Source organism: Ursus maritimus, unplaced genomic scaffold, assembly GCF_017311325.1.
Source record: "Ursus maritimus isolate PB19 unplaced genomic scaffold, ASM1731132v1 scaffold_3, whole genome shotgun sequence".
In the NCBI taxonomy this organism is placed as follows: domain Eukaryota; kingdom Metazoa; phylum Chordata; class Mammalia; order Carnivora; family Ursidae; genus Ursus; species Ursus maritimus.
The window spans coordinates 82,188,902-82,209,854 of NW_024425563.1; the positions used below are offsets into that span (position 1 = coordinate 82,188,902).

Sequence of the window (20,953 nt, forward strand, 5' to 3'; positions counted from 1 at the left end):
GTTATGATTTTATTATTAATGTCTAGATTTTATTGCATTATGGTCAGAGATGACTGTATTATTTCTGCTTTGTGGAACTTAAGACGTTTTGTAATGTAATATGTAGACAATTTTAGAGAATGTTCTGTGCGTACTTGAGAAGAATATATATTCTCTATTGTGAGGTATAAAACTAGAAAAAGAGATGGGGGAGAACTAAAAGATTTGCCTACTTAATTATACTACATTTAGTAGTTCTTCTATGTCTGTCATTTTGTCAGTTTGACCTATCGTCAGCTGGGAGCAGTCTTAAATATTTGTCATTAATGTATTTCTATTTCTTCTCACAACTCCTATAGTTACTGTTTTATAAAGGTGGTTTGTATTATTTATCATACAAATACTTACTATTGTATTTTCGTTATGAATTGTGACCTTTATGGTTATAAAGTAATGAACCTAGAGTTATTTTGTTTAAATATATCTAGTCTTTACAGCACAGAGTGGGGTTTTTCTTTATGAGCTAATAAGAAAAATTTAAGAGAAGTAATTTGCATTCATTTCTATATTTTATCTGTCTTATTATTTTTTGTTATATTTATTGACCATATCATGTTCTATTGATTGTGGTTTTTTTCTCTGTGTAGTCTGTTTTCTTTGGGGTTTTCTTTGTTTTGGTATTTAGAACAGCCTGTATTTGTGTTCTAATGTTTACCTTTATACTGATACCTTTTATAAAGCCCTTGTTCACTTGCTGGCTTTAAGTGGTATTCTGACTCCCACCTATTATCAAAGCAACAATTAATCCTTGTTCCCACCTTTGTTCTACATTGATATTGACAAATATATTGAATGATTACTATTAGTCCTTTTCTCCACTCATCTCTTGGTTAAATTAAGGTTGGTTTAATTAAGTAGGTACCTCAGGAAGTTTTCTTGGATACAGTACTCCCCTGAATTTTTGCATATTGTAAACTCATGCGTGTGTGTGTGTGTGTGTGTGTGTGTGTGTGTGTGTGTATGTGTTGATACTTGAAAGATAGATTGGCTGGATATAAAATTTGGCTCACTGTTTGAGATTCTTTGCAATGCTGCTTCACTATTGTCTAGCTGTGTATATTGTTCCTGAAATGTGATATCATCTTGATTTTTTCCCCATTGTAAGGAATTTATCTTTTAGCCAGTTTTTCCTCAGTCTTTTAAGTCTAATGGCTTACTGGTATATATAGAAATTGACTCTTCTGGGACAATGTTTGAAGTACATGGGAAGCCATTTCAATAGATACAGTTATTTTATTTCTGGATTATAGTTTCAAGTATTAGTTCTATTATTTTCTTCTTCTTCATGTATTCCAATTATACATATACTGGATTATCTTTATCCTCTATATTAATGATTACTTTCTGATTCTTTTTACCTTTTGTGTATTTCATTTTGTTCTCTTCATTATTGTCATGTCTTTCCTCAATGATCCCTATTATATTTTCAATAGAATCTATTTTCTCTTGGGCAGCTTATAATTTAGTTTTAATTTCAAATAATATTTTTTTAAAAATTTATTTTCTGATTTTGGTCAACTCTGTCTTTATGCTTTTTGTCTGTTCAGAGCTTTTAAATTTTTGATTCAAAAGTTTTTCTGTGTTTATAGAGCTTGTTTCAAAATATCTTGAGATTCTTTACAATTTTTCTCATTTGTGGTTTTGTTTTCTTTTGATGGAGGAGAGTGAATTTACATTAGCTGTATTACTATGACTTTTCTGATTTCTTAAAGTATGAATATTATCTGCTATTTTCTATTGATTTCGAACTTTTTTTTTCTCATAGACCAGCACTAACAGTTTTATATAAGCAAAAATAAAGGATTTTGGTGAGGGACTACATTCCTAGTTCAGGAGCACCCTCTTCTGTTTCTTTTGTGAAGTACTGATTCTTTAGTGAATGACATCTTTTTTTTTTTTTTTTCCATGAGAGAGTACTTTGTATGTCTTATGGTCCTAGAATTCTGTTTTGTTTCTGCAGATGCTTAATTTTTACTTCATGCTTCTTTCTTATCATAACCAAATTTCTAAGAGCCATTTCCTCCACTGACATCAGCCCCCTCTTCTTCTTAAGCAGAGCCTTCTCAAGACTTCTCATTCTGCTCACTTCCAAAGTCCTTGCATTCAACCTCATAGTAGCTATGTTCTGTTCAACCAGATCTGCTGTCAGCATTTCCCCACTCAGGAGAGGAATCTTTCTGAGGGTGATTTTGTCTGTTTTTCCACTCCCAACTCCTGGTGCCCTCTCCTTTTTTCTGCATACTCTCCACCTTTCTGATCTAGAAGGGGCTCCTGAGCTGACTCTGATGGTTTGGGGCATTTATGTCTGTACTTATATATAACTTTTGAGTTCATTGTATTTTCTTTCTCCTAATGATGTTGTAGGTATGCATTATGGATGGTTTTATTGCTCTCTTTGTGGATATTTATGGCTTTTCAGGGCATGCAGAGAGGTTGAAATTTACATGTCAGCCTTTACGGTATAGGAGTCCAGTATGCTTCAATAAATAATTTGAAGTGGCTAATGATGAGAAATAGATAGATCAATGGATGGATTAGCATAGACTTAAACAGGTTAAGAGGAAACTGGAGTTGTATATTTCAAAGTTCTTGGCACGTATTTGCTTTCCAGATCTTACTTTATAGCCAGACCTTTCTCCAGAGCTCTAGTAATTTAAAGAAAAACACTAGGTTCATCACGTTTTGACCTTCAAGTGAAGCTTGCAAACTTAAGCCAAATATGACTTTTTCTGAGTCTTTACTTTACCAGGCAGTATCCTTTTCTTGTGCCATTCCTTCCAGCCACCACTTCTTGTCACCATCTCAAATGGTTACAGTACCCTGCCATCTTTAAGTTAGCATTGCAAAAGTTCACATCTATATTTGCTAGCTTTTTTCCACGTCGGAAAGGGCCCTTGAATGCCCAGAACATTATTGAGTGCGCATTTCTTCATCTGTCAGTATTGAATGGATTTTGTTAAAAATTAGAATGTTTTCAGGATTTGCTTTTATAATTACAAATTCATTTTTGAATACAGGAAAAGAAGAGATGAAAACGTAATAGTTTATTAGTCATCTTTTGTGTATTTTATTCTTGCACAGTATTCTTCTCTTCCCTTTTTCTTTTTTTTAATGTTTTTTTATTACATTATGTTAGTCAACATACAGTACATCCCTGGTTTCTGATGCAAGGTTCGATGATTCATTAGTTGCGTATAACACCCAGTGCACCATGCAATATGTGCCCTCCTTACTACCCATCACCAGTCTATCCCATTCCCCCACCCTCTCCCCTCTGAAGCCCTCAGTTTGTTTCTCAGAGTCCATAGTCTCCCATGCTTCACTCCCCCTTCTGATTACCCACCTTTCTTTATCCCTTTCTTCCCCTACCGATCTTCCTAGTTCTTATGTTCCATAGATGAGAGAAATCATATGATAATTGTCTTTCTCTGCTTGACTTATTTCACTTAGCATTATCTCCTCCAGTGCCGTCCATGTTGCAGCAAATGTTGAGAAATCGTTCTTTTTGATAGCTGAGCACAGATTCACTTGTATATATGGACCACAACTTCTTAATCCAGTCATCTGTTGAAGGGCATCTCGGTTCCTTCCACGATTTAGCTATTGTGGATAATGCTGCTATGAATGAACATTGGGGTGCATATGGCCCTTCTCTTCACTACGTCTGTATCTTTGGGGTAAATACCCAGTATTGCAATGGCTGGGTCATAGGGTAGCTCAATTTTTAACTTTTTAAGGGACCTCCACACTGTTTTCCAGAGTGGCTGCACCAACCTGCATTCCCACCAACAATGTAGGAGGGATCCCCTTTCTCCACATCCTCTCCAACAATTGTTGTTTCTTGCCTTGTCTATTTTTGCCATTCTAACTGGCGTAAGGTGGTATCTCAGTGTGGTTTTGATTTGAATTTCCTTGATGGCTAATGATTTTGAACATTTTTTCATGTGTCTGTTAGCCATTTGTATGTCTTCATTGGAAAAGTGTCTGTTCATATCTTCTGCCCATTTTTTGATTTGTTTATTTGTTTCTCGTGTATTGAGTTTGAGAAGTTCTTTGTAGATCTTGGATACCAGTCCTTTATCTGTAGTGTCATTTGCAAATATATTCTCCCATTCCGTGGGCTGCCTCTTAGTTTTTCTGACTGTTTCCTTGGATGTGCAGAAACTTTTAATCTTGATGAAGTCCCATAAATTCATTTTATCTTTTGTTTCTCTTGCCTTTGGGGATGTGTCATGAAAAAGGTTGCTTTGGCCGATGTCGTAGAGGTTGCTGCCTATGTTCTCCTCTAGAATTTTGATGGATTCCTGTCTCACATCGAGGTCTTTCATCCATTTGGAGTTTATTTTTGTGTATGGTGTGAGAGAGTGGTCAAGTTTCATTCTTTTGCATGTAGCTGTCCAATTTTCCCAGCACCATTTATTGAAGAGACTGTCTTTTTTCCACCAGATGTTTTTTTCTGCTTTATCAAAGATTAGTTGCCCAAAGAGCCGAGGGTCCATTTCTGGGTTCTCTATTCTGTTCCATTGGTCTATGTGTCTGTTTTTGTGCCAGTACCATGCTGTCTTTGTGATCACAGCTTTGTAGTACAGCTCGAAATCTGGCATTGTGATGCCCCCAGCTTTGTTTTTCCTTTTCAACAATTCCTTGGCGATTCGGGGCCTTTTCTGTTTCCATACAAATTTAAGGACTGTTTGTTCCAGTTCTTTGAAAAATGTCCTTGGTATTTTGATCGGGATAGCATTGAAAGTGTAGATTGCTCTGGGTAGCATGGACATTTTAACTATGTTAATTCTTCCGATCCATGAGCATGGAATATCTTTCCATCTTTTTATGTCTTCCTCAATGTCTTTCAAGAGTGATTTATAGTTTCTAGAATATAGGTCCTTTACGTCTCTGGTTAAGTTAATTCCAAGGTAACGTATGGTTTTTGGTGCTATTGTAAATGGGATGGATTCCCTAATTTCTCTTTCTTCGGTCTCATTATTCGTGTATAGAAATGCAAGTGATTTCTGAGCATTGATTTTGTATCCCGCCACATTACTGAATTGCTCTATAACTTCTGATAGTTTGGGAGTGGATTCTTTTGAGTTTTCCATATAGAGTATCATGTCATCTGCGAAGAGAGACAGTTTGACTTCTTCTTTGCCGATTTGGATACCTTTTATCCCTTTTTGTTGTCTGATTGCTGTTGCAAGGACTTCTAGTACTATGTTGAATATCTTCCTTTTTTCTAATAAAAATTCGTACTAAGGACTCTCGTATAAACTCACTCATACTCCTAATGACTACTAAAACTCCTAAGAACTACTTGGAAACAAGTTATAATTAACTTTTCCAGAAAAATTTAATTATATTTCCTAATTTGTGTACTGCAAAAATCTAATAAAGATTGGAGGAAAAGATTTTGCTATGAGTATTAGCTATTACCACATTGTATACTATACTTGAGATTATTTGAACTAGGGAAACTTTGTATGTTTCTTATGTTCTGTTGTAATGCCATTACCTCTAAAACACAATACCAAGAGTCTAAATTTTTAAAAAGTTAGTACAAAAAAATAATATAGGGTTAAAGAAGATGGTTTCTCATTCTAGTCTCTGTCCTTGTTTCCAGTATTTTAGTACTTTGTATGCTTCCTAAATTCATCTGCCTTTCTGGCTTTGGAGAGAATTTTAAGCTGCCCACCAGGATGGGCCTCCACACAACCTTATTGAGTTAACATAACCCATGCTGTGGCTCATACAAGACAGTGCCCCCCGCAAAAGGAAGAAAGCCTGACTTTGAGCCATATTATTGAATCTGTATTTTCCAAGATTCGAGATGCAGTAAGACTTAAACATAAATGTATTTACCTAGTGTCTCCAGGAAGCAGAAAGATAGGCAACAGGAAAAAAACAGAACCAGAGTAAAATAGCAAAATTAAAAGTCTCTTGAAATTGTCTGTTGGAAAAATTCCACATAATATAAAAGAAGAAATAAATACAAAATCCTACATTCTCATTTTGTTTAAAAAATTAACGTTATTCAAATGAGTTCGGTGTTACACATATTGGATGGAATATTAATGAAGTGTAAGTAGAAGTCATCTACTTGATATGGAGAGTTGGTAAATAGCTTTTTTCCGTGTTCATTTTGAAAGTATTTCAGACTTCAAAAAAAATTGCAAAAATACTACAGTGTTTCCATGTACCTCTCACCCAGCTTCCCCTAAAGTTAACATCTTTTGTAAGTGCAATTACTGAAGCTGGGAAATTAAAATTCATGTAGAGTATTAACTAATCTATAAACCTTACTTGAATTTTGCCAGTTGTCCCATTAATGTCCTTTTTCTGGTCCAGGACCTGATCCTACAATGCATTTAGTTTCCCTGTCTCAATAGTTTCCTTCATACTGTGACGAAACCTCAGGCTGTTTTTCTGTTTCATGACCTTGACACTTTTGAAGAGTACTGACCAGTTCTCTTACAGCATGTCCCTCTATTTGACTTTGCCAGATGTGGCTCTGTAGCTACCAAAAGGGCACAGTTGCCAGCCGTAGCCGATTATTCTGTGGGTGGATTCTTGACCTGAGGGCAACCATTACCTTGATCTCCCAGGTCAAGTAACTTGAATCTGTTTTGAAGAATATGAGCTGGATTCATGAATCCTTTGGGGAAATAGGTCACAGAATTGAGAAGCTCAGAGATCAAAGCAGCATTATCAGTGCCTGAGATAAAAAGTAACATAGAGTCACATATGGGGCGGCCATTCCAGGTCATAGGCAAGATGAGCAAACAGAAGTAAACAATCAGTAGAAAAGAAAGAAGAAGTACACAATGAAATGGAACTGAAGGAAAAACAGAAAAACAGAGAAAAGCGGCTTAGTTCAAAAAACTGAGTGAGACAAAAAGGATCTTTCTGAGATATCCTAAGGTAGTGTATGCTAGATTTCTCACAGTACAGTATTCAGGTCCCATTTCCAAAAGAAATACTGTCCTTGGATTCTGCAAGTTTCCCAGTTGCAGCCCGAAAACTGCTTCTCATGAGCTCGCATAAAGGAGTCTTGGTTTTAGGCATTGGAAATGGACATAACAAACAGAAACAAACAAATACATAAATTGGAAAGAGCAAATAAGTAAAAAAATATAGCCTGGTGGCTGTGCCAGAGTCCAGGCATAGCTGGATGCCTCTTTTATCTTTTGATCCTCTTACAGTCTGGACTGACTACAAGTTAATCTTGACAGTAACACAGACTTTTGCAGAGTGGCTCATGATAGGAATATCTAATCACTGAATTTGCTCCATGGTTCCATGGCCTGAAGAAAATCTCAATTAAAATAGTTTTTAATGCAGCATTAACCTTGTTGATCTCAAGTGTTTATTTTCCCCTCTTGCACAGTATATGTTATTCTTTCATTAGTGTGACCTTAATCATCCTCAAATGTGTCAGGTATTGTTGAATACCATTCTCTAAATAACCCAGGACCCAAGAGCTCCAAGCTACATGCTTGCCTAATTGAGCAAATAGTACAAAACTGGAAATTCTTTTTCTCAGTTGTTAGCTTAATTTTAAATAGAAGCAATTGGTTTTTAAAAACTAATTCAAGTCCAAATAGTTCATTTTCACAGTGAAAAATGATTCTTAACTTTCTTAGCTTTTTATCATCTAGGTATATACTATTCAGCTTATAATCTTAAGTTTATTTTATGGCTTGCCTTCTTATGAGTGAAGAAAAACTTGTGGTTTTTCATGAACATTCTAGTCTTTACCTTTCTTCGCTACTCAAGAAAACATCATTAAAGATACACACAAGTGCACACACACACACAGCATTTTATTAATTGATTGTAGATTTGTATACCCATTCTGCCACATTTACAAATGAACTGATGTGTGTATCTATTACTGGTTTCTTGTAACATTCATCCATTAATTCCTTGCAGATATTTAAAATGAAATGAATAACAGCTCTTTATAACAGAAGGTTAGAGCTACAATGTATCATCTTGTCCCAAAATAAATAAATGAAAAATTAATAAGTTAATAAAGTAATTAAAATGCAGGCTCTGAATTCAGACATAGGAGTTTAAAAATTGACCCATTAACTGTTAGAACCTCTTGGTACCTCTATTTCCTCATCTTGTAAATTTTGAGGATTAAGTCAAGTCAAGTCAATTTTGAGGATTAAGTGATTTGTTTTTTCATAGTGTACCTGAAACAATACCTGGCACATAGCATTTAGCTCTCACTATGTTTTTCTGTCTCTTCTCACCTTGGGCCAAATGTAGTAGAAAACATAAAAAAATAAGATTGCAATTCGTATATCTGAAATAAAATGTTTAATAAAAATTACTTTCTCCTCCCCCCAAAAATGTGAGTCATGGATCACTAATAGTGAAAATGCTTGAAGTATTTAATACTTAGAGTATAAATGTTTACAGTGTGTATTTTGTTTTGGAATGAATTAATAATTTATTTTGGAAATGTGGAACAAGCAAGCAAACAAACAAAATATATTGATATGTAAGGCAAAGCAGATCAGATTCCCCCTAAATTCTGATGAATACTTTGTGGTGTCAAGTAGGGCAGGATGCTAAACAAATAGTTTGCTTTGCAAATCTACAAAGATAAAGAATCAATTGACTGTACTTTTGCGATGCATTGCTTAGAATTAGTAATTTACTCAAAGCATCAAAGATGAGGAATAAGTGAAGAAATAGTTTACATTGTAAAATGTAATTTTAAAAATTTGACCATGAAATATTTCCATTTAACAATACCATTAAGACACCGGACTTAAAAAAAAAAAAAAAAGACACAGGACTAGTCACAATAAAATTAACCATGTTAGCTATATATTAATGTGATTATTTTACATATTATTATATTCGTGAGATGATATTAAACCTGTTACAACGATGAATCCATGTATTCAGCCATATTAATAATAAATAGTCATAATATCAGTTGCTATCTTCTGTATATTCTTTTACTTTAGCTGCTTATAAAGGGCCCTCAGCAGATATCTGTCAAATGGATTCTTCTTTTTAATAGCCAAATTCTCCAACAGCTTGGGGGATTTGGTGGAAACCATCTGGACTGTTATTATCCTTAATCTAAATTAAGTGTTGTTTATGCTGTGCTAGACAGAGTGTCTAAATTGATATCTAAATTGGTTAAGATCACTGAAAGCAGAATATAAGGATTTTAGATTCCGAGTTGCTGTTAGGGTAAATGAGTTAACACATGGAAAGCTCATCAGTACCTTGATCATAGTAAATATTCAGTAATACTGTTATTATCATTTTGAAAGAAAAAATTCTTAAGGTATTGTATGTTTATTAAGACATGACTAATGCAAGAAAAATAAAGTCATAGCCTAGACTTCATGTTAAAACAAACAAAAAAAAAGAAACAATAGAAAAATATCTTCAGTATTTAAGCTAGGCTCCAATGACAGAGCCATACAGGGAAACACTGAGAAATTTACCAAATAAAATTTAAGACATCTGTATTGGGGCACCTGGGTGGCTCAGATGGTTAAGCATCTGCCTTCAGCTCAGGTCATGATCCCAGGGTCCTAGGATCAAGCCCCATGTCTGGCTCCTGGCTCAGCAGGGAGTCTGCTTCTCCCTCTGCCTCTCCCCCTGTTAATGCTCTCTCTTTCTGTATCTCTCTGTCTCAAATGAATAAATAAAGTCTTAAAAAAAAAAATCTGTGTTAAAATGTTCAACAAAATTAAATCTAAACAAACTTAAAAACATATATGCAGCATGTGATTAGGGATTAATATCCTTTATAAGTAAAGAACTCTTATGAATTGACTTTAAAAAATGAGAAAGTTACAAAAGAAACATAATTGCCTGAGGATAAACATAAAAAATGTTTGAACTACCTAGCAATCCAAGAAAGGTAACTTAACACAACGACAAGCTGCCATTTTAAAATCAATTTGGTTCGTTTTTAAAATGTGATACTATAGTACTCTATCTGAATATCCAAAAATTCAAAAGCTCTAAAAACTGCCTTCTGTAACTCATTTGGCAGCAAAATGTAACCTGACTTGGACACTCTGGAAGCAAAACGGTGCTACCTGATATGAAGCACTCCTTATTTGTGCCTTTTAGTACAGATCACATAATACTTGTGTGTTTGATTATGAACTGCTTCCACAGACTCCGCTCGGAGGGTTATGGGATAGAGGCATTTGCATCATGTTAACTTCTGAAAATCAGAAAAATTCTTAATTCCCAAACCTAACTGTACCCAAAAGTTTTGGATGGAGAACTGCAGACCTGCATTTAATTTGACAGTACAGAAAAACAAAGTTATTCCGAAACGCCCAGTGAGATTACAAACTGTTCTATTTTGCAAGTGGGACAGTGATAATCTGGCAGTTTATATCAAAAGTCATAAAAGGGTATATGCCCTTTACTCCAGAATTCACTTCTAGGAATTTATTATTACTAAAGTACTAGGAAAATGATGAAAGATTTAGGTTTTAGTAAGTCCAACAGATGGTATATAACAGGTAAAAACTGGAAAGTCTCAAATATTCAGTGACAGATGAGGTGGGGTCATGCAGGCTCCAGCCACACCACAGCGCACTGCTGTGCTGATTTTAAGTGATACTGTACAGTAATGCTCATTCACGTTGAAGATGCCTTTGGTATCTTATTAGTAGAAATATCAGGCTACAAAAACAATATGCACTGTATGATCTAACTTCTTAAAAAATTATTTGTATTTATCTATGTCTAAAAATATTCAAAGGATATTCACCGAAATATTAACAGTGGTTATCTCTGGATGGCAACATTGCAGATGTTCCTAATTTTCTTTTTATAACTATGCCTTGTCTATAGTGAACATGTGTTATTACTACAATAATAAAATTTTAAATTTCATTTAAATATATCATTTAAAGCATGCCAATATATCTGACTTAGATTCCAAGTTCTCTCTCTATACATAATTAATATCTATCAAGAAAAATATAATATCCATCATATTTATGGGAGTTAATAATTATAAAGGCTCAGTGTATTTGGAAAACAGTATCATAAAGCAAAGCTTTGTTTTCAAATAGCATGTTTTTGCCTTTAAAGTAGAAGCATTTACAGTATTGCTGATATTTTAAATGTGTATGTATGAAAATTAGCCGTGAAGAATGGAAAATATGAACCATATTGCCAAGGAAAATAGGTTTAAAATTTTAGACTTTATTAAAAAATATGCCCAGAGAGTATATTGGCAGCATTCAAATTCTGACCCATGTGGAGAAAACAGCAAGCTAACCATCTTGAATCATGGGATGTCAATTGAGAATTTATAATGCCTTTGTTTCAGTCATCAGAAACAGTTTACAATCCTCGGAAATGTATTTTGACAATATGATCTTTATCCTGAAATACTCCTTTTAACAATACAAATAAATAAGAAAACTGTATGCACTATCAGGAAAGCAATTTGCCTTCTGTACTGCCTTGAGTGGTGATAACACGAGGACGTGCCATCCTACCGCTTGGCATGGGATAAACAGCTAGACCCAGCGGTGTATCTGCAGAGAAGAGAGCTCTGTGTTTTAACTGCCAATTTTTAAGTCAGTGCTTCTTATAGTTCCTACAATATGCGTCAGAAATTTGGTGCTGACTCTGAATGCTTTATTCCACTTTGGTAGACTACTTCTGCAGTCCGTGAACAATTAAATTGTATTACTTCTTATTAGAAATTGTGATATCTGTTGCTTCTTTACTGAAAGAAATAATTCTTTATTTTTCAGAGCTTCCATATGGCTGGGAAAAAATCGATGATCCCATATATGGCACTTATTATGTTGAGTAAGTCTTTAAGTTTCCTACTAATTTGTTATTAATATGTGGTGAAACTGTGTTAGTATTTCAGTTATTGAGAATGTGTGGCTAGGAGCCCCTTTACTTCCCTTTCATCTTACTTTGAAGTATCCACAAAGACTCTAGCAGCATCAGCTAGCTGTCTCTTCCTTCTCCAGCTGGCTAATTTGTCATTCTTTTCCTTTGACTCATGATTCTAAAACACCAATTGGAAAAGTGTTTCACACTGTCCTCTAAATGAGTGATAATTAAAGATATCAAAGTAAATGCCCTTCATTTTGCAATCAAAATGTTGGGAGCTGACTAGTTGTGCAAAAGAGATGTTCTATTAAACTAGATTTCAAAACCAATTAGATGAAACAGCCATACTTTCCAGTTGAAGGATGAAATAAAATTCAGATCTTTTTTTTTTCCTCTTTTAAGGCGCCATTTCAGATCAATAATATTCTTTCTGTAGATTGGACTTTTATGTTATCTAATGAAGGTTGCATTGCTTTAATGTATCTTAACATATGAGTTATCCCCTCTATCCATTATTTTTTTTTTCAAATAAAGCCTCTATTAGGGATTAAATTATATACACATTAAGGAAAATCAAGTAATGTTCATAATTTCCAAAAGTTAAATATGCAGCTTGCTTTTCTAGAACCCCCACTTCTGATAGAGAATTTTTTTAATTCCTCCTACTATGTAATGTTGTTAATGTCATCTGGGTGAATAACAAAGCCCACACAGTGCTGATGAAAAGTGTACTACCCAGGAAATGCAGAGACTGAAACACTAAAGGTATTCACATTATTTATTAGGATCTAACTCTGTTTTCTCTAATCACATTCTGTTTAACAATAATAATCTAGATGGTCAAGGGTTAGAGATTAATGGCATTATTGCTAAATTGTTTTGCTAACAATATCCAGTCACTGAGGTTTTACTAAGTGTCAAGCCCTTCTTTTTGCTGGGGAGGTACTGATGAGGAAGACCTGTGTGCTTCCTCATGAGCTTCCTTCATCTTTCTCATGAGCTTGGATACTCTGACCACCATCTTCATTTGGAAGAGCCCCAATTTTGGCACCACAGTCTGTCATTTCCAGTCAAGGTGAATTCACCTCATTTACCAATGCAATTTTCATATATAGTAGCTAATGCTCTGATGTCAGGTCGGTACTCAGTAAATGCAAAAAGTAAAATAAATGCCTGGTGGTGTCGCTAATTGCAAAAATAAAGGGACATCACTTGCATATAGTTATAAGACACCCTGGGCCCCCTACATTGCTAATCAATTAAAATGCACATATTTTAATAATAATATAGCTGCAGTTTCTGGATAAATGTACCAACATTACAGGTTTCCAGTAAATGCTAGCTAGTCTTAAGTCACTGAATCAGGCTGTACTATGTCTAAGACTATTACAATTGAAATCCAAGGTAGTTCCATGTAAGGAAAGAGAACTGAGGGAGGTGACAAACCGGATCTCGTGTTTAATACACTTCCTTGCAGAATTCATTGAATGAGAATTTTAATTTTCTTTAGTCCAGATATAAGCAAATTCCAGTAAGAGCAAGATAGCAAATATCCTGTGGGGCCATATGACCTTGTCACAACTATTCAACTCTGCCACTGTAGCTTGAAAGCAACCATAGACAACACTTAAATGAAGGGGCATTAGCTATTGTCGAATAAAACTTTATTTACAAAAATACGCAACTGGCCAAATTTGTCCTACCTACGCCCACCCAGTTCTAACTCTTCAGATTCTCCTTCCATGTTCTCAGCTGCTTTCAGGCTGGCTTCAATGTGGAAAATAATACTTAACTCAAACCTTTCTTCACTTCCTTAATTATCTATCATAGAGGTGAGACACCCAACACATCAGAAAGCAATGCTTCCTACCTTCTCTTTCATAGAAGTGTGTGTTCTTCATGTAAAGAGCTGCAGCTGGTGGACCCCTTGTAGTTAATTATTGAATTGGACACTTAACTGTGACCCTAAAAGATAATTGTCCTCATTATTTTTATACTTCAAATGATTGTCTTTTTTGTTTTTGCTTACATTACATTTCTGTCTGCATTTCTCCACTTCATTTTTCATGTATTCACTTTCATAGTGAGAAATTGTTCATAATTTAGCCAGTCATGTCTTATGTCATTAAATCAGTCTAACATATTTAATAATTTTAGATTTCAAGTGATTATGACATCATAGACATGGGTCTTAGTGAGTCAGATTTAACTTTCTTCAGATTGCATCCAGTTCTACTACTTGTCATGGTTTTTTCTCCATTACAGGATTCCATAACATATACTAACACCAGTAATTAGATGTGTGGGTATATCAGACGGACTAGAAAATTGAGACAGATAATTCAAACCTAAAGATAATTTTAAGTAGAATTATATTCCAATATTGCTCAGAAACGTCTTTGGAAAAAACTCATCAAAATAATTAAAATATCTCAATTTATTCTATATAATGTAAACATAACTTGAAATCAGGGATATCTTCCATCACAACAAGGACAACTTGTCCATTTTACTTGAAAATATCTATTTATGTAGTTTGTTTTAACTGTTCAAAAAAATGTGAATTGTATCTCCATTACACTATTATTTTCACAAGGTATATATTAGTTCTAAATAGTAGTCTTGTTGGTGGAAACTATTTGAATGCGTATGCGAACATAGTGGTTGTCACTTTCAGCGTATAGACTATTTTTGTTAGAAAAAGGCCACCAATTTCTTATCGTTAATTATACAGAAAACCAATAATTGTCTAGTTTAAGGTAAGTTTCTATATCAAGTTTGCATTATAGACATCATGAATATAAGAATTAATATGCCTAGATAAGGACACTGTTTATACTTTTAGTGATAGCATTGATGTCAATATCTTGGAATCATAGAAATTTGTCATATTAATATTCAGTTAATGTAACGAAGCAAGGTGGTCTTCATTGTAAGTCTGTAGTCAAGAAAAATGTTGATTCACTAAGTCCATTCATAATGACAGACAATGGGTTTTCTGTAGAGCTATCATTTTTGATGTTCAATTCCACACTCACTTACACAGTTAGAGGCGTGATTACAAAATATGACAAACATTCCACCTTCCCACCTAGTGGCAAAAAAAGCTTGTGCTAAGACACTGGAAGTCTGACTTAGCAGTCAGCCGCTCTCTTCAAACAGACTAGCCCCTGGGAGCAGAAGTTGCACCGTGGCCCTTCTGTCGTCAGCAGGTCATGTCAGGTTGAAATGAGCCCGTGCCTCTGCATAGTTGATATGCCCTCTTCTCCTTGTCAACCCCAGACAAGCAGATAGGAATTCCAGCAATCAACAGCAGAAAAGTGTTTATACAGCTTGAATTGTTTTTGACCAGCAAAACCGACTTTTCCTCTGTATGCCATAATTCTGTTATAAGATGATACATTTAATGTATTCAGAAGTCAGAAAAATCGTCACCACCGTCATTACCGTATCATCAAAATAGTTAACATTTATTGAGGGCTTAGTATGTGCCATGAACTAGGCTAAGTGCTCGACAGTCTTTGCCACATTTATAATCCTCACTATAGCGGTAAGGATGTAGATTGTCTTAAGTGTACAGAGAGGGAAATGCTGGCTGAAGAAGTTAAGTAGCTTACCCAGTATCACACGTTATTGAGAGGAATGGCTGTAATTTAGACCTAGGCTCTCTGACTGTAGAGCTTAGACTCCAAACTCTGGCTCGAAATCATCACCCGGTAAATTTAACATTCAAAATCTGTAGTATTGTAAACAAGCCTCTGAGACTCATCACTAAGAATGAGGGGTCCCTAGAGAACATCTCCTCTCTGGCCCACCTCTAGTACAGTTTCACAGTCACAAAGATGTCCAACAAAGGGAGGTCGTGCTGTACACAGCTGGGGAGACTGTCTTCTGACCCAAGTATTCTGAGCCTTTCGCTCTATTACCAGTGACGCGGGAGTGACTCTAGACAAGATGGCCACTGGTAGTAAGACTTGCAAGGCCTGAAAGAAGAGGGGTTCATACTGGGTGGACCTTAACATAGGGATGTTGGCACTGGTTGGAGCAGTAGGGGCAACCACCCAGCTCTGCATTTTAGAGAACAATGAGCCCCACTCAACATCTTTCCTTATTTCATCTGCAGACGGGCAGATGGACCAAGTTTCTACTCTGTGGAGCAACAGAAAGAAGTTAGCCCAATTTTTCCTGACAGACACCAAATCCATGAGAGTACAGCACTTAGCAATGTATTAAGAAGTCTTGAAGTTGCTAACTAGAAATGTAACTGTCACTGTTCATAAAGAAAGAAAAATTCAATGAAAAAAGTGCAAAATGTAGAGTTGAACAGCTGTGACTTTTGTACAAATGTGGTTTTTTTTCTCCTCTTTTGTGAAATTATGTCTGCTGGGTACATTTTGGTTTCAATGGCAGTTACACAATTTGCTTAACTAGCTAGTCCAGAAGACACAATTTCCTGGAACAGCTTTCATGCAAAGCTGCCTCATCTGGCACAGACGGAGAAGCAAACCATATAACTACAGTTAAAATGATAGTGGGCACTGACAGATGTGATTCTCATGTAAAGGTTTTACAAGTTTTTCATGTGATGTCACACATCTGCTACTATAAAGTGTTACTTGTGTACAATTCCAGAAAGTCTGAAAGATACCGCATAATATCTTCAATGTAACATTAAATGTAAAAGGAAAATCACGTTCATTTCATGGTTAATGATGAGCATTCGTCATGATGTTGCAAGTTGGAAAGTAGCTAGAGAGGATTTCAGCTCTGTATCTTATCCTAAGAATGCTTCTCTCCTTCATGGCTTTAAGTAGTTTTCTAAATCTTCCCGGGAAAATTTCCTAACTTTAGAATTTCTTACAAGTCAGCATGAATGTAAAACATTTCTAATTAGAAATAAACAGAAAAAAAATACCCTTTTGAACCCTGTTTGTTCTTAGAGAATTGTTTTTCCGATAGTGAAAGTTAATTTTTCAAACTTTCAGCTTTTCCCATCAATCTGCAGACACTAGCGAACTTTTCTTGATGCTTTTTAGACAGTTGTTTAACAAAGAAATCCTTTCCTCGACTTACAAATTTATGTCATAGAAGGTACTAAACTGGAATGCCATTGTTGGTGAAGTTGCTCAATGGTATTCTATACTAGGGTGAGCTCCAGATCTTGTCAATAACACGCGGCCACATCAGTTATTGTCATTTAGTAGCCAGGAGTATGGGTTGCAGAGTGTCACGGTGCCAACCCTGCATCTTCCCAGCTGTGAGATCTCCAGTAGACAGGTTATGGAGACGGAGGATGAAAAGGAGGAGAAGGAGAGAGAAGGGAGAGAAGGGAGGAGAGGAAGACCTTTTATTTTGCACTTACCACATGCCAATTAGTATTCTAAGTGCTTTACATATACTAACTCATTTAATACTCACACACACACACACACACACAAACCCTGTAAAATTTGTATTGCTATCCCCATTTTATAAAGAAACTGAGGTACAGATAGTTTTACAAGTACTAAATAATAGAGCTAGAATTTGAACCCGGGCAGTCTCATTCCACAGCTGGCGTTTAGCAGTTAACAGGTATATAGTAAGTGCTCAATAAATGTTAGTTGTTTTTATCTTCTATCTCCCAGTAACATGGATAAGGCCTTGACTTATGGCATTACTTCTGTAGCTCATTCGTGATTACAACATACCTCCCAAAGCGAACAACTCTAAGGGAAACTATTTGATTTTTAAGAAATATGTAATTTAATCTCATGGTAAGAGCATGCCACATGGCATTAAGACTGCTGTTCCTTTAGAATTAGTGATAATCCCATAAGCGCATTGAAATGATAAAGCAAGGACTGAAGAGCAGGATGTTTCTGTGGCTTCCAAAAGGGTTGAGATTTCAGAGTAATCCATAAGGATGTTATTTTTGTCATAATTATCTATAGTACATGTCATCTTATATAGCTGGGGATTTGTGAAAGTAATAGTAGAAATAATAATGTTTAAGGCACTATTTTAACTTTTAATGTACTTTCACATCCATTATCCCAAATGACAGTCACAACATTTACAAATGAGGGAACCAATCCCCTAGGACTTCATTGAGTCCTCCAAGGACAAATGGCCAGTAAGGTTGAAGTTTGATGAAGGCTGATGCCCTGTAGAGCTAAGAGGGACCACTCAGTAGAGTAGCTCTGTTTTTACATTAATATAAAATGTCTACCCTTTACAAAATATTTTCTCATATTTATTAAACAAGCATAAATCAGTTCACTTCACAGTCAAACAAAAGGAGCAAGTGTATTAGAATAAATATGGAGTACCTGATTTCTTCTGAACTACAGGAAGCTCTTTTGTGCTAAGTCAACAGCCTTCCATTTTTACCTTCCATGCCCTGAGGCAGGCCAATTTCATCATCTGTGGCATCATTCCTTTCAGCCTGGAAGAAACAAGCAATCTAGCGTCATAAGTGAGGGACACACCCTAGCTCCATGCATGTGCTCTTTACATTACACTAGCATTTCTGATAGTTCGTAACTGGCGATTTCTATTTACCTCCTCTGGACCACTTACTGGTATTAGATAAATTTCAATGGCTATTAAATTACACTGTGGTTCAACCACAGATTGGTACAAAGGCTTATGGCTTTCTTTTACTCTTTATGCCAGAGCCCCTCAAATATTTTTAAACTGTGATCCATTCAATCAAAATGAAGTCCCAAGTCCAATCCTCTTACCACGACCATCCAGTCAAGATCTGAATGCACACCCCTCATCCACTGCTTATCTGAGATTAGAGATAATTTTTCATGCTGTGAGGCCTTTCACCACTTTTGGTTCGTTCTCATCTGAACAAAATGTGTTCTATATTCTAGTTACCTTCTCCTCCCCTGAATGTCTTTTCAAATGAAGGAAAGAAAACTTGACTCTGTCATTCAAAACACCCTTGCTAGCAACTGTTTGCTCTCATAAACCACCTTATTTAACAAATCTTCGGATTCCGATAAATAATATTTTGAGCATTCAGAAGTTTAAATTGGTTTAATTGCAGGTGGAGTTTTACAAATAACAATGAATTATTCACCCATGGCATCAGAGTTACATATAAATGTTAAGAAAAAAAAGATATTTTTTACAATTCTAATGGACTATTTTCTTTGTCTTGAAGTCAGTAATAAAAGACAGGGGGGTTACTACTCCAGCGTCACTTTTCTTTGAAAATATATTTGTGAATATATTCATAAATACTTAGGGAGGAGTTGTTTGTTTTTAGGCATTTTTTATGAATCTAGCAGATTAAATTGGGCTCTTGGTTAGGTGCTTTTGCAGAGGTTAAGCACAGGCACATAGCCCAGTAGTACAAAGCAGGGGAACTTAGTGGAGAGGCAGTAATGTGAGGGACATAGTCCCTAAGCCGTCACCATCCCAGGGAGAGAGGGCAGAATGGTCAGAACTGGAAACACCAGGCTGTGTGCTCCTGAAGAAAGACCATGCTTCCTCCTCCTCCCCCATTTTTATAGGACCATGAGAACTTGAAAGTAGCCTTATGAAGTCAAGAAAGATAGTCTGCATTTGGGGGACTGCTGTTCAAGGGAGTCGCAGACAACCTTTTGAGCCAGATATGAGCTGTGTGGAGAGTATTATTCCTGCACTGAGAAGACCCAGAGCCCTGTGGGAAGGGCCATCCCTCCTGCTGGAGGAGGGGACCCCAGTCCAATTTTGCTCATAGCGAGGCAACCCAAAGAAATCTGCCGCCATCTTTCACTGGACAATCCTGCTTTCCTCTTTCCAAGACAATGTTATATAACACATAAAGAAATCATTGTTATTACTCTAGAATGTGTGTAACAGTTAGTTTATGTAGCTTAGTTATTCTCTCTCTGGCTTAGACATGCTAGGCTTCTTGTGGATGAACTGTGGATTGTTGTCTCATGCTCCCGATCTGTATCATCACATACTTTGGAGTCCTATCTTAGACTGAGACTAAGTTCTAAAGTTAGCACATGAAGTGAAAATTGCATAGAGTCAAAATTATCCTAAAAAATCCCTTGGAATCACAGCATGTTGAAAACTAGCATAGTGAAACAACACAACCATTTTTCCCCTTTGGTGTTAGAAAAGAATTCTTTCTGGAACTAAAGTATTTGGCTGGCATTTAGGTCTTTTAGACCTTCAATAGATACATAACTGGAATCACATTCAGCTCAGGGAGATGCTAATACTGGCAAAGGGATGAGGGAGCTTAGTCAAAACAAGGAAGTGGCCGATTGATGTCCTTCTTTGGGCAGTCTATTATTGAATACAGTGGAGGATGGTCACCCGAAGTGGGTAAAATGTAATGCCTTCCACCCCCACATGAGAACTTTAATCTCATCTCTTTCAGTATGCAGATAATGTTTTTCACAATTCGTGTGGTGTCACAGACCATGATGTTAGTAATAGCTGTCCTTTTTGCATCCATGATTTTGAATTCACAGGCGGGTAGAAAATTACACTTAACCTCACAGGCTTTTATCTGTCAAATGAGTGGTTTGGATTAGGTGATTGCTGAGGTCTTTTCTAGTTCAAGGAATATCCACTGCACCTGTGTTAACAAGGATAACTTTGGCCATTTTCCTGTATGAGCCTCATTATTTTCTCATTATAACTGCTGATCAAAGAATACTTAAAATGTGAAAGCATTTTCTTTCAATTTCCACTTGTTATTTGGCTAAACAATAACATATATATTACCATTTTAAAATTTTTATTTTAATGGTTTTAACAACCCCATCACATGAGTGTTATGGAAAGAAGCTTCCTAAAAGGGTGGATGATTATAATAGAATCTTCTTACAAAGCTATGAAAAAAATATAAATGTACTTGATATCTATGGACCTGAGATGATGTTATGATTGTCATTAAAAGGGCAGAAAGATAAAGATAAACTTATAAACAAAAAGTCAGGGTAAGAACTATATTTTTCACCGTTATCAAGGCTGAATGCATTCAAAGGGAGTATTTTTGTCCCCTTTTTTATGATATGAAGTGACAGTGTTAAACATTATTTATTATGAACATTTAACAGGCGAC

The 20,953-nt window shown here is 35.7% G+C and overlaps 1 protein-coding gene across 1 annotated transcript in view; it reads left to right on the forward strand.

Annotated features, from left to right (window-relative positions):
• MAGI2 (membrane associated guanylate kinase, WW and PDZ domain containing 2) overlaps positions 1-20,953 on the forward strand; it is a gene marked incomplete at its 3' end in the record, with an annotated part of 1,258,801 nt that overhangs the window by 947,507 nt on the left and 290,341 nt on the right. The window contains 1 exon segment of the mRNA XM_040644569.1: positions 11,802-11,859. Within this exon segment, the coding sequence (XP_040500503.1) occupies positions 11,802-11,859 (58 nt within the window).